The sequence below is a fragment of the Gymnodraco acuticeps genome, unplaced genomic scaffold, assembly GCF_902827175.1.
Source record: "Gymnodraco acuticeps unplaced genomic scaffold, fGymAcu1.1, whole genome shotgun sequence".
NCBI classification, from domain to species: Eukaryota; Metazoa; Chordata; class Actinopteri; order Perciformes; family Bathydraconidae; genus Gymnodraco; species Gymnodraco acuticeps.
The window spans coordinates 691,931-706,128 of record NW_022991973.1 but is presented as its reverse complement, the minus strand read 5'-3'; the positions used below and the strand labels follow the sequence as shown (position 1 = coordinate 706,128).

Sequence of the window (14,198 nt, the reverse complement as noted above, 5' to 3'; positions counted from 1 at the left end):
CTACAGTTGCTTAATTTGCCCTTTGCAGATAATTAATTTCCTCAAGTCAAATAAGAGTTTTTTCACAGAATGGTGTGTGTGGTGTGTGTTGTGTGTGTGTGTGTGTGTGATGTGTGTGTGTGTGTGTGTGTGTGTGTGTGTGTGTGTGTGTGTGTGTGTGTGTGTGTGTGTGTGTGTGTGTGTGTGTGTGTAGATCCAACTAGAAAAGTTTACTTTAGTGTGTCCTGTCTCTTTAAGGGTGGTGGGGGTGTTGGTCTCTGTGCTCAGTGTTGTGTATTCACCAGCCTGAAGCTCCTGCCTGCCACTCTTTGTGCTTAAAATACTTACTATGCTACTGGCTTTAGACGGTTTTCTGTGCTGCTTTCATATCAGCTTCATAAGTTTGGAATCTTCAGTTAAATCAAATGGGAAATTGGACACTATCCAAGTCAATCAATCAAAGTAGATAAATGTCTTCCTGCAGTTTAACCCATAGGCGGAGTTTGACATTTGCGCTTGAGGGGGCAAACCTTTTTTACTGACGTCAGTACACAGTCCCAACTATCGCGTGGGGTGCTATGGATACAGTAGCAATAAAGCCAGCGCACACCGCACTGAGTATGACTTTTCCATGCCCGCCGTACACACTAGGCTTGTTTGAGACGCGTTGCGGCTCGCCTCGAAAGTAGACGAGAGTAGCCGATCGCAGCCGGGGGACGTCTCAAAAAGCTCGCCTGAAGTCGGACAGCTCGGAGTCGGCTTCGTCTTCTTCTTCTCTCGGTTTTTTGGCGGATTGCAAACAACTTTAAGCTGCATACCGCCACCTCCGGAGTCGGCTTGACTCGGTTTGCATTTATAAAGAATGCACACATGTGTTTAATCGTTAATGTCAGATATGTACTAAGTAAATACATTTGTTCCTGCTCAAGATTAGATTCAACTTTATTGTTATTGCACATATTACAGGTACTGAGACAACGAAATGCAGTTTAGCTTCTAACCAGGTGCAACAAGCAGTAAAGTGAAAAGTAATGTACACAATCTACAGAATAAAATATAGAATGAATTGAATGATGAATAAACAGTGAGGGGTATGAATACACTAGATATACACAGCAGCCTGAGAGCAGTATGAACAGTGTGTATGAATATGCTAAGATATATAAAGTATGAAAACGGTAAGCAGTGCAAGTATAGTATAAAATATATGGATATTAATTTAATGATGATAAATATTGTGGAACAATGATGAAAAATGGGAATGGATGGGGCGACGTAAAACTGACACAAAACAACAACAAACTTTTGCCGAGCCAATTGGAGAGTTTCATCACCAGCACGTGGTAAAAACCACCAATGAGCGCTCAGCTCAAGATACCAGCGAGTCGTTTCCCATCAAGCATTTCGCTTCCGCAGCCCGTGGAGAGGAACTGCGCCGCCTCGCCGCGCCTCGCTCTCAAGGCTGCGGGCGTCTTGTCCCGCGAGATTTCAACGTCTCATGTAGGCGGGCCTCCAGAGCAAGTCGGACAAAATGACTAACCATCATGCAACGCACGAGCAAGACGTTGATCGAAATTGCGCAGGTCTGCGCAGGTCTCGCTTGTCTCAAACAAGCCTATTCACTCATATGGAAGGGGCGGTCTCTCCCCCCAACAACATGCATTACATAACTGTAAAACTTATCATAACTGTGCACATCTTATACTTATTTGATAACTACTATATCCCTTGGTTACTTGAACACTCTACAATATTATTAACCAGTGTCCTACCTTATTAAAATATTGATATACGAAATATTTGTATTGGAACAGTTTTCGACGTAGTAATGCTGTAATATATTTCAGCCACTTCCCCCCCTGCCCCCCCGCAAAATCCGCCTATGGTTTAACCTCAGTTTAACTGAGTCGCAAAACAGTTCAGAAAAACTGGAGGTGAGAACTCAACTAACATTAAGTACATGTTGATGCCATTTAAAACATTCAAACATCAAATATGTTTGTATAATTCCAAGCATTTCCTTTCTGAGAGCCCATATGTTTATTTGAGATTGTGTAGTTGACCCACAGGTTAATAATTTATTGAAAGCACTTTGACCTGCACTTTAACTGCAAGCACATCTTTACATACATGACACTTGTAGAGTTTCCATTCCTGGGTTTTATGTTATATTGAGGATTATTTTATGGATTGTATTTTATAACCAGGTCCTCCATCTTTAAAGATAATCATCAATCCTGTGTTTCATAATATTCAAAGGTAATCATCAATCCTGTGTTATATTATCCAGCTCTGTGATTTACTCGCCCTCCAGAATGCAAAGTGTCTGTGTGAGGAGACTGTGGGGATCAGCACAAGTGTCCCGGCTTCTTAAAGTGACAAACATAAACAGATCTGTGCGGCAACTGCAACACAAAAAGGTATTGTCATTTCCAATTTACATTTTTGGTATTAGCAGATGTCATTGTTAAAGTGCTCATAATAGTAGAATGTTATCTTTGATGCAGACTTCTGGGAGTTTGAAAGATTTGGGCGTTTGGCAGAAAAGGCCTAAACCTAAATTGAATTGCATTGTAAATAAATGTATGAGTGTTTCTCGAGCTTGATCGTTAATTAATACTGCCTTACTTCAGTCTATCTATAACCCTGTGTTTTACATTGATGTACAAACAACACATTGATGTAATGCTTCTCTATATATCTACACTATCGGAAAACAATCGGTGCGTTGATATACAAAACTGACTTAAGACTGCCAAAGAATTTGCCCTGTACCCCTTGTATGATCTTTTAGTTACATTATTCAATCATTGATTAGTACATTCAACAAAAGAATTTACTTCAAAATAAATGTATTTGTTTTCTCTCAAAATACATTTAGTTTCTGTTCCTTTCCCCCTGAGCAGCAGGAATCATTGTCTTGTCCATGAACTCGTCTTTGCTTCATAAATGAGTGAAAGTTTATCAAACTAAACTGGGTGTTGTGTGAAGATTTGGTGACTCGTTCTCTGATGTGAGGACTTATTACGTTTAATGTTAGACTGAAGCTCTGAACCCAGGACACTGATTAACTAAATGCATGAGTTTGATGAATTATTCTCAGCCTGCCTCATTTTTACTTTGTCAGCTTGTAATTGATTTATTTCACTTTGCGAGTTGTCATACTGTGTAAATTTAATTTCTTCTGTTCTCTTTATGTATCCATGGTTTCATCCTTCCAGGTAATGGAGGACAACAAGCCATGGGCTCTGACCTCAGAGCCTGGCGAAGGTTTCGTTGAAGACTTAACCAACATAAAGAAACACTTCCAGATCCTCTGCTACAAAGACTTCCTTCAAAACCCTCAGCTGCACGGCCCTAAAATCCAGGCCATGTTAGTCTGGGGCAAAAGCCCCCCAACCGATCCTTCGACTCTCCGGTCTCTTCCCTCGCTGAAGGTGGTCGCTAACGGAGGAGTGGGCATCGACCACCTGGACGTGCCGTACATCAACAGTCTGGGGGTGAAGGTGACCAACACGCCCGGGGTGGTGAGCGACGCCACGGCAGACATGGCCATGGGTCTGCTCCTGGCATCGGCACGCAAGATTGTTCAAGGTGAGTCAAGTTTTCATTTAAATAGACCAATATACTGGACGGACGTCATTGTCCTAAGTTTACTGCCGTCAACTGTAGTGTGATGAGGTTGATTTAATTGTATACAATGAAGCAATGGGGGTTCTATTTAAGGATACATGTTTTGTATACCTATAATGCGCTGTTATACAAACAAAAATGATTCAGATTCTGAAGAAGAATTCTCAATGTGGCATTGGTTAAAAAAAACAAAATGCAAAACCTTCATCTCATCTAATGTAATGTCCTGTCTTCCTGTAGGTCACCAAATATCTGTTGACCCCAACACCACCAATCATAAACCACAAAGCCTGATGGGAGTTGAAGTCACAGGGTCGACTATGGGGATTATAGGAATGGGACACATTGGCTGCAGAATCGCTCAAAGAGGCAAAGGATTTGACATGAAGGTCCTGTACCACAACAGGACCAGGAGGTCATAATTGTCTAATGTTATTTGTTACTTATTTACCACTATAACCAGATATTTAAAAGCCATGAATGAAGGGAGACAGTGATGGTCTGCTTCATGTTTTCTCTGTTCAGGAGCGTTGAGGAAGAGCAGGCGGTGGGTGCTACTTATTGTGAGAAAATGGACGACCTGCTGAAAGAGTCGGACTTCGTGGTGCTGGCGGTCAACCTGAGCCCTGAGACCACCGGCCTGATCAGCACCAGAGAGCTGAACCTCATGAAACCCACAGCAACACTGGTCAACATCAGCAGAGGTCAGGAGGATGTCCAGACGTCACTAGTCTTTGTTAAAGAGTTACAAATGTTACTGTGAACTCTGAAACACTAATGGTGGACTCTCTGTGCCTCAGGTCGGGTTGTGGATCAGGACGCTCTGGTCAAAGCTCTAAAATCGGAGACAATTCTCGCGGCGGCGTTAGACGTGACTTACCCTGAACCGCTGCCAAGGTCTCATCCCACTCCTCTACCAGAATCACAAATTACATTCATTATCTTTGACTTGATATTTGTACAAAACACTCTCTTGTTTAGTTCACAGTAAACTCCTTGCTGGCTCCTAACAACTCCTCCTCTTCATCTTGTTTTCAGGGATCATCCTCTGCTGGGTCTCCCTAACGTTCTGATCACCCCCCACGTTGGCACCGACACTCTCTCCACCAGCAGAAAGATAGTGCAGAGGATGGTAGAAAATGCTGTGGCTGTACTGAAAGGCCAATCTATTCCCAATGAAGTCAAACCTAAATGAAGTCACTATGGTTGACTCATGTGTCCGAGGTTAGGAGGGTTTCACTATTGCAAGAGGAAGTAAATATGTTAGTTTTAACCCGTCGATTGTTCTTTCTAATGACCTGCCATAGTAAATGTCATTGAGACTTTTTAATGGACATTAACATAACTACATGCTTAATATCACTTTTCTGTGAACCAATGTTGGAAATGAAATAACATGATGATTTTAACATTTAAATGGATCCTTACCAGTTTGTTTTAAATGAATTACAGTTACATTTGTACATGCTGCAATACTTTAAAAAAAGATTAAAAAGCTACCTCTAATGTTGCACCTTGTTCACTTGAACCCTCAACTTCCATCTTCTTCTGCCTTGAGGAACCCAAAGAACTAAGAAACAGGTTGAAAAGGTGATTCTTCACTCTAAAACTAATGTATAGTGAAATAAACTTACTGTCATAAAAGAAAGATAAGTGTATGCATATTGCTGGCATTAGACCAGTTCTTACTTGTGCTTGTAATACAATTAAACCAACATTTAATTTAATTGATCATAATTTATTATAATCTTTAATAGATAAAATAACCACAACAAGTAGTGATAGTAAGTAGTATTTTAATCTAATGAAGTAGAAAATATAAGACAGTAGGACAAGGAGTAACCATAGACTGTATATATAAAGGGAGTAACCAAGGATTAGTGGTTGTGTTGTAAAATAAAAGAAGCTCTTATTTTGAAATCCTTCGCATGTCCTAAGAAGTACTTCCTGGTTCAAGATCAGAAAACCAGGCAATAGAATCACGTATGTTTTTATAGTGCTAACTTTCTTTCTCATGAATTATATGTGACGTTTGGATGTGTCACTTTATATCTGATAACAGTTTAGTAATCTGTATAATAACTAGAGGCCTTCCTCTTAAGAAACGGATGTGGAGTAATCAGTAAATATTATAAATGCTGTGATTTCATGTAGACAGAGCCAGGCTAGTTGCTTCACTTTTATTTACCTTACAAACATGTGAACAGTTCTGAAATAAATACTAATGTATATGTATGTAAAAGCATTTAAACGTTTTAATTTGTTAATGTAATTGTGTCATTAGTTATTCAGTTAAGCTTAATAGTAGTGCACTGCATCATATCATATGTTATCTATGTAAAATATAACTGTCAAACAATATTATAGTGAAATACAAAGTACTATAATTTCATAAAGTAGTATAATGTGTATGTCAAAATGTAACTTTTTAGTACTTGAGTACATTTATTTTGTTACTTTCCAATAAAAAGTAAACTATATATATTTCCCCAAATGTGTTTAATGTGTTTTAGTGTAAACAGTGCTTACAGTTATACACAGGGGTCAGGGGACCACGGGCCGTGTATCCCACCTTTGTCCACCTTTTTTGTGTTTTTTTAATACTTCTTATCTGTTTATTAAATGCCAGCAATAGAAAAGCAACAGTATTTGATGGCTGCTTTTATTTGTATTTTTTAATCAATGGTTTCCTGAACAAACATTACAATCAAATTATTTCCATAGATGACTTGTGCCTTTGCGGCTACTCGTACAGATATCCTCCCTGTCCTCAATATTTATAATCATCTCCAACTCCCATTTGTCTTTCACATGGAGGGTATATTTTACTAAGCTGTTAACAATCTGTAGATAGTAGGTTCTTTTTTCTTTGTGAGTTGTCAACATGTGTATCTTTATTTATCCATGGTTTCATCCTTCCAGGTAATGGAGGACGACAAGCCATGGGCTCTGGTCTCAGGGGCGGTAGAACATGGTGTATATGAAGACTTAACGCCCATAATAAAACAACACTTCCAGATCCTCTGCTACAAAGACTTCCTTCAAAACCCTCAGCTGCACGGCCCTAAAATCCAGGCCGTGTTTGTGTGGGACAAAAGCCCCCCAACCGATCCTTCGACTCTCCGGTCTCTTCCCTCGCTGAAGGTGGTCGCTAACGGAGGAGTGGGCATCGACCACCTGGACGTGCCGTACATCAACAGTCTGGGGGTGAAGGTGACCAACACGCCCGGGGTGGTGAGCGACGCCACGGCAGACATGGCCATGGGTCTGCTCCTGGCATCGGCACGCAAGATCGTTCAAGGTGAGTCAAGTTTTAATTTATATAGACCAAAGTGATAAATGGTTACTTTAAAAAAAAGTGCTGTACAATAATCACTAGTTCAAAGGTTAACTGAGTCCATATACTGAAATAACTAAGACTTACATAGTTCTCAGACCATGTTTGACTAAAACTTTAAAATGCTAGGAGAAGCAGAAGGTCTTTAATTAGGCCTGCCACAAAACAACATATGGATGAGGTGATATATTTTGTGCATCAGGGACTACAACGTAACGGACAGAATCCCCATTGTTCCATGTTTACTGTCAGCAACTGTGGTGTGATGGGTTTATCCAATCTTATGAAATGAAGCAATGTGGTTCCTTGACAAAAAATAACAAACACTATTAAGTGATTTCTTCTAGTATATTGTCACTTTCATCCCAGAGAATAGCCACCTTTTTTCTCGTAAATCTACAACTTTTATCTTTGAAATTTGAATGTTTTCCTCCAAGCATTACCCTGTGTCTGTAAAGTTTATTATACCTACAATGGCCCTAATGAGCTGTGGACAGACAAGAAGAATTCAAGTTTGGGAAACGTCTCAGAAATGTGGAAAGGGTGATATTATTACAAAACAAACTGAGGATTTTCTAATGTAATGTTCTGTTTTCCTGTAGGTCACCAAATATCTGTTGACCCCAACACCACCAATCATAAACCACAAAGCCTGATGGGAGTTGAAGTCACAGGGTCGACTATGGGGATTATAGGAATGGGACACATTGGCTGCAGAATCGCTCAAAGAGGCAAAGGATTTGACATGAAGATCCTGTACCACAACAGGAACAGGAGGTCATAATTGTCCAATTCCCTTAATAAAAATGCTGCAATTTGCTTTTTTCTGTACAGCACTTCTGTATTCACCACTATAACCAGATATTTAAAAGCCATGAATGAAGGGAGACAGTGATGGTCTGCTTCATGTTTTCTCTGTTCAGGAGTGTTGAGGAAGAGCAGGCGGTGGGTGCTACTTATTGTGAGAAAATGGACGACCTGCTGAAAGAGTCGGACTTCGTGGTGCTGGCGGTCAACCTGAGCCCTGAGACCACCGGCCTGATCAGCACCAGAGAGCTGAACCTCATGAAACCCACAGCAACACTGGTCAACATCAGCAGAGGTCAGGAGGATGTCCAGACGTCACTAGTCTTTGTTAAAGAGTTACAAATGTTACTGTGAACTCTGAAACACTAATGGTGGACTCTCTGTGCCTCAGGTCGGGTTGTGGATCAGGACGCTCTGGTCAAAGCTCTGCAGTCGGAGACAATTCTTGCGGCGGCGTTAGACGTGACTTACCCTGAACCGCTGCCAAGGTCTCATCACACTCCTCTACCAGAGTCACAATTTACTTTCATTATCTTTGAGTTGTATTTGTACAAAATACTCCTGCTTGGTTCACAATACACAAAGGAGTTTCGAAACTACAGTCCTTCTTTGTATCAATATGACTGTGGATTTGACTTTACTGAGTCAATTCCCAGTTAAAGTTACAAAGCGTCGTTCAAAACAAATATAAATGAACCTTGTCAAAAGATCACAGTATGTACTGACACAAAATGCACTCAGGGCCCTCAGCATCATACAAACAGTAAAAAGTTCATTTAGGTTTGCAAAATAAAAAAATGTGGGTCATCACAATTTTAACTAACTAAATATGGAATAAACACATCAAGAAAGACCACAATAGAGTTTTGAGCTGATTGAAAGATGTTACCAGTAGAAAATTGCACTTTAAAAAGTAACTACCATGTTTTTTTATTGGTGCCTTTTGTGCTCAATGTTCAATATGTTCAATAACAGAATGTTTAAAATGATTTTCTTTTTTTAAAAACATGTTTAATTCAGAGTATTTTATTTATCAAAATCTTGATATTTAACAGTGTTATCCCATATTGCATATTTTATTTATTTTATTTTTATTTAGCCTTTATTTATACAGGTGTAGATCTCATTGAGACACAAGGTCTCATTTTCAAGAGAGACCTGTCAGTGGTAACACTACCACACAAAGTTACAGACAAGACACTAAACACAGAGGCAACACTAAAATACAACATCGTAAAAAAGTAGTCATTAAAATCCATATACAGTCAGATATAGCAAGTGCAAACACCCACAGATGATTTCTCCAGCTTTCTTTATACTGTGTAGCCTTAACGATAGATAGTATTTGTATGGATCATATACCGAGAAGTATCACCCTGCAGCTCAGTGTTTCTAAGCGTGATTAAGGTCATTGTTTTTTTGCCCTATTTAGTAACAGTAAAAAGATGCAGAATTTCACATTTACCAACACTCCTCAAACTCCTTGCTGGCTCCTAACAACTCCTCGTCTTCATCTTGTTTTCAGGGATCATCCTCTGCTGGGTCTCCCTAACGTTCTGATCACCCCCCACGTTGGCACCGACACTCTCTCCACCAGCAGAAAGATAGTGCAGAGGATGGTAGAAAATGCTGTGGCTGTACTGAAAGGCCAATCTATTCCCAATGAAGTCAAACCAAAATGAAGTGCCTCATCTTCATGTGGTTAGATGTGTTTTATGTAGTTAGTTCATTGTTTCTTGTTGATCTTTCTATGTAATTATCTGCCATAGTTTTACTGTTATTATGACTTGAAGAAAAGGATAACATCTCCTAACATTACTCCTACCGTTACAATTACCATAGAATAAATAACATATCATGATAACTGATCTTTTGTTTATTATTTGCAGCGATAATTATTGTCTCACTATTTGAAAACCATGGGTGGTTACGTAATAGTTTATTTCATTTAATTCATTACATTATTTTATGGTTACTTTAATCTAAAAATTGAATGTTTTCACTAAATTATTTGTGTGTATATATTTGGACTTTTTCACATTTAAAATAGAAATTGCTTAAAATATAATTTATTCTAATAAGCAAAGAAGTTGTATATAAATGTTAATGTTTAAGGTGTTAACAACGGGAGTTGCAGATCTCTACTACGGACGAAATCTTTGCAGCAGTTAACCGTAAATATGCCTTTTTACATTATAAACAATATGTCAAATATAAGTCCTAAAGGGGCGTGCTACGTGAACAAAAAAGATAGAGACAGTCGGAAGGGACCTTTAATAAATATTTGTCTCAAAATAAACTTCAAAAACACATTTTAATCAGGCACTTACGGTGGGTACTAAAAAACGTTCAATCATCAGCAAGCGACGGCGAGCGAGAAGGTCCTCACAGGCAGGAATGAAAATAGAAGTGAAAGCTGCTGCGAAAAAGTAGTTTTTAGATAATATAATAACATTTAAATCTAGTTCCTCAGTATCGGTTGAGCTCTGATAAACGGCATCATGTTTATCTCTTCAGAAAACTCTCCGCCCTGCTTCAAAGATTTCACCCTCGTCATGGTGAGCGACACAACAATGTGCTAATGTTGGATAAAGTGTGTTTTATTACTAATATACCAGCACGGTCTCATTTAGTTTGCTGTATGGGAGCTAATGGGAACAGAGTATAAGTACATGTCATTATTGTTTAAATAAATAGTCTGAAATCACAGATGAGCATCATTGCAGGAAGTAGTCCCATCCTTTATAAAAGTAAAAGAGCCTTTCCGCAAAGGTGATTACAAATATAATGTAACGATAATCAATATTAGGAAAACCTTCCTCAAAATAAGTTTGCGATTGTTTATGTTCATTATGTTGCAATACTTAGTCATTATTTCGTGAAACGTTTTCAATTGCAGCATATTTGTAATCACTAGGCTAAGTTTTTATCCTAATGTAACTATTTTACTGGAGCTAAAGAAGCTTCATACACGCCACATTGTTATTCACTTACAAATAAAAGTCCTGCATAGTAAAAGTGATATTATCAAAAGTAAAAGTATTCAATGCGTTTGTGACTGTTATACTGTATTAGAGTGTAAAGACACGTTTTATGATTGCTATGACTCTTAAACTTTCATTGACTTATTATTACCCTTTACATGGTACATTTAGGGCTGCAATTGATTATAAATTAACAGTTGATTGACCTGATTATTGTTGTTAATTATTTGATTCATTCCTTGGTTTGAATAATGTGAGAAAATAGCACCAAATGCCCATCATCCAGAGTCCAGGGTTTTTATTTCAGGCATTAAAACAAGTCAATTCACTTTTATTTAAGAACAGGATAAGCTGCAAATCCTCACAGGTGAGAGTCTGGAACCATGAAGGCAGCATCATTGTAGCAGAGACTGAAACAATTAATATATTAAAATTGTTTGTAATTGTTATTTGTTGCTTATCCCCCCCCCTCCCCCCAGCCAGCAGTGGCTGTTGGTAATGTGGGCCAGCTGTCTGTGGACCTCATCCTGTCGACGCTCAACATGAGCAGAGTGGGCTACATGCACACGGACTGCCTCATCCCCATGACGGGAAACAACCCGTACGCCACCTCCAACGAGAACGCTGAGGAGCTGCACACTCCTGCAGAAGGTACCATCTAAGTAAATGTGCAAATGTCACCTTAATAATTTTTGACCACACAAATAATCTGTCAACCTGCTTCTCATCAACAGTTTACACGGCAGCAGAACTGAAGCTGGCCGTTCTTCAAATCCGGGCACCAATCATCCAGGTAAAACCAGTCTGTTGCATCAGCATGAGTTTATTCTCATTTTCTTAGGTTTTTTTTAAGGTGGAGAACTAGTTGTTTAACTAACATACGTTTTAAGAGAGCATAAATGACATCTTTATCTTTCCTTATGATGTAGTTTGTGTTCCCACAGACCGATCGTTTAATTTGCTCTATTGTTTTTGTTACTTTAACTCCTGTTTTTAATTGCAGTCAAAATCCAAAAAGTTCCGTCAGCTGCTCGTCTCTTGGATCAAATCCAGCGGGTTCTCCAGGGCCGTCGTCCTGTCCAGCAGTCAGGCCTACCAGAGGGACGACCAGCAGATGAAAGGGTACCTAAACACACACTGCACATCATTGCTGCATCACTGTGCTGTTAACATCTGGACTAACAGATCTGTGTCCATGCAGCATTCCTCTGAGGTACCTGGTCACTCCGTCCCTGCTGAAGGACAGCGAGGACGCCTTGAAGGAGCTCAGCTGGAGGGAGATGGAGCGAGTGTCGGCCTACCCGGGTCTGACGGACGCCAACACGGAGCCTCGCCTCTACGTCCCCGGAGGAGGCATAACTAAAGGACTCTACACAGACAGGTACACACAGAGAGAGAGAGAGAGAGAGAGAGAGAGAGCGCTGTGTACCTGCTGGCTACGTCATGCACACCTAAAAACATGATTCATCTTGAGTGACACAAGGAAAACATTTAACTGGATTATTTTTGTGAATTTCTTAAGTGAAATGTAATTTTATTTATCCAAGTTTAGGAAGTACATTTAAAAACAGTGTTGTGAATTCCTTTTGTTACAGCAACAAACTAAACCTTGAGTAGTATTAAATTCCTTTCTGATTTCTTTATTTCATCTTAGTCTGGTGTCCTTCTGCATGGCATTTTTAGACTCATCTAAGTCAATAACAATATTACAGTAACTATTGTAGTACACTAGTTTTAGTCGATGAAAACTGCCTTTCATCAGATTATTTTGAGCATTTCAGTCGATCCAATCTAGCCAAAATATCTCCTTGTTTCCGTCTCCTCCTGACCCCTGTTGTTATTGTTAACTTTAACTTAAGACCTCCTGACCTTTTGAGATGGTTATGAAGCATTTATAATGTACTCATTAAATGCAGTCCTTATTGTACATCTGCGCATGTTTAGCATGTGATGTAACATGTGATGACCTTTTAAAACAAGTCTCTAGTCTTTTGCTCAATTATGACTATAAAGAAGTTTACCTTCTGCAAAATTGCAACATATAAGAACTCAAGCTCTTATCTTGATCATGATAATATCAAAACACTCTCTCTCTACCTCTATATATTGTTGAAATTCAGCACACTGAAACAGCCCAGTAACAGGTTTTGATCGAGGGAGGTGTTTTAAATGTTTCTTCCTCTGGGGGTTCAGCTGTGCAGAGGACGTCCCGCTGGCTGTGCTGATTCTCTTCTGCTCGGAGGGAGACAACATCCCAGACGCCTTCACGCTTGTCAACCACCTCAACGACTGGCTTCACCTGCTGGACGACCCTGTGAGTCACAAACCTGCCACCAATACTATTTACTTTGTAAAAAAAAAAATAGACTTGCAGTGAAATGAAACTAGCCTAAGAAGTACTAACACGCTTAGTGTAATTTAAACTATATTCTGTATTGTATGATTTAAGATAACAACTTTCTAATTATGGTTTCACATTTCAGAGTCAGAAGCCCAACAAATGGAAGATCCCAACATCCTGGAATCTTCTTTTTGGCAGCGGCATCCCTCCAGCACTCTTTTAAACTTATATTTAGCTTCTGGGAAAAGCAGCAAAATCTCATATCCGTGTTTTATAATGAGTTTACCTGGTCTGTACTTCAAACATCACGAAAGCCCTCGCACTTGCCAACAGCTTCCTTTTTTATTTTGATGATAATCTTTTAGGTGCATAAACAATACGTCATTTACAAGAACTGACCTAAATGAGCACTTCTGGTATATTAATTCATTGTTTTGCAGCATTTGAATGTGATTTTCAAATAAAATATTGTGACACGAACACTGTGTGATTTCTGTGAAACGATGAAGACTGATTGTGTTTCTCTCACCGGACCCCGCCTCCGCCTGTGTTTCTGAAAGTGGTTGGCCACGTGCCACGCTGTATTCCTGGTAGTCCCGCCTCTCTGTAACCTGAGCCCTTCCTACAAACAATTACGACTACTTGTGGTGAAAAGAAACGCACTTAATCATACTTTGATCTTGTCGAGCTGTTTAGTCCAATTTGTGGTTTTGCTCTCAGTCGGCATCATTGTTTTTGGTGGGTTATGTGTAGGACTGCCCGTGGGAATGGAATGTTCCGGTAGCATTTTATGAGAGGAAACCATAAACTGAATGTTTGCATCTGAGAAAGAGACTCGAAAATGCAGCTTCCTGTGAAATTACATTTAAAATATAACTAAATAACAACTTTTTAGCATCAAAATGTTCTTAAGGGTGATAAGGTTTATATTTTCTGTCCTACAATTATTTCTAAAGCAATAGTTTGACAGGAATAATGAGTTATTCCCTCTCTGGGAGACAATTACAGTAAATGGGAATATTTATACCACTTTCTTAATTAGTTACCATGGCAAGAAATGCACTTTCTAATCAAATCCAAAATAAAATGTGTTCATTTACTTATCTGAATAATTTTA

The 14,198-nt window shown here is 39.2% G+C and overlaps 3 protein-coding genes across 3 annotated transcripts; all 3 read left to right on the top strand.

The window, feature by feature from the left end:
• The first annotated feature begins 2,294 nt into the window (after positions 1-2,294).
• Positions 2,295-5,118, top strand: LOC117536151 (probable 2-ketogluconate reductase). The gene is made up of 6 exons (XM_034200898.1): positions 2,295-2,399; positions 3,201-3,573; positions 3,853-4,027; positions 4,138-4,316; positions 4,413-4,509; positions 4,651-5,118. The coding sequence occupies exons 1-6, from the start codon at positions 2,295-2,297 to the stop codon at positions 4,805-4,807; spliced, it is 1,086 nt and encodes a 361-aa protein (XP_034056789.1). The 3' UTR covers positions 4,808-5,118.
• Positions 5,119-5,507: 389 nt separating this feature from the next.
• LOC117536152 (probable 2-ketogluconate reductase) lies at positions 5,508-9,624 on the top strand. Its single transcript, XM_034200899.1, has 6 exons — positions 5,508-5,595; positions 6,535-6,913; positions 7,552-7,726; positions 7,873-8,051; positions 8,148-8,244; positions 9,282-9,624. The coding sequence occupies exons 2-6, from the start codon at positions 6,538-6,540 to the stop codon at positions 9,436-9,438; spliced, it is 984 nt and encodes a 327-aa protein (XP_034056790.1). The 5' UTR covers positions 5,508-5,595; positions 6,535-6,537; the 3' UTR covers positions 9,439-9,624.
• A 465-nt stretch (positions 9,625-10,089) lies between these two features.
• psmg2 (proteasome (prosome, macropain) assembly chaperone 2) lies at positions 10,090-13,561 on the top strand. The gene is made up of 7 exons (XM_034200900.1): positions 10,090-10,314; positions 11,220-11,391; positions 11,475-11,533; positions 11,744-11,862; positions 11,942-12,121; positions 12,934-13,054; positions 13,224-13,561. The coding sequence occupies exons 1-7, from the start codon at positions 10,258-10,260 to the stop codon at positions 13,302-13,304; spliced, it is 789 nt and encodes a 262-aa protein (XP_034056791.1). The 5' UTR covers positions 10,090-10,257; the 3' UTR covers positions 13,305-13,561.
• Positions 13,562-14,198: the final 637 nt, after the last annotated feature.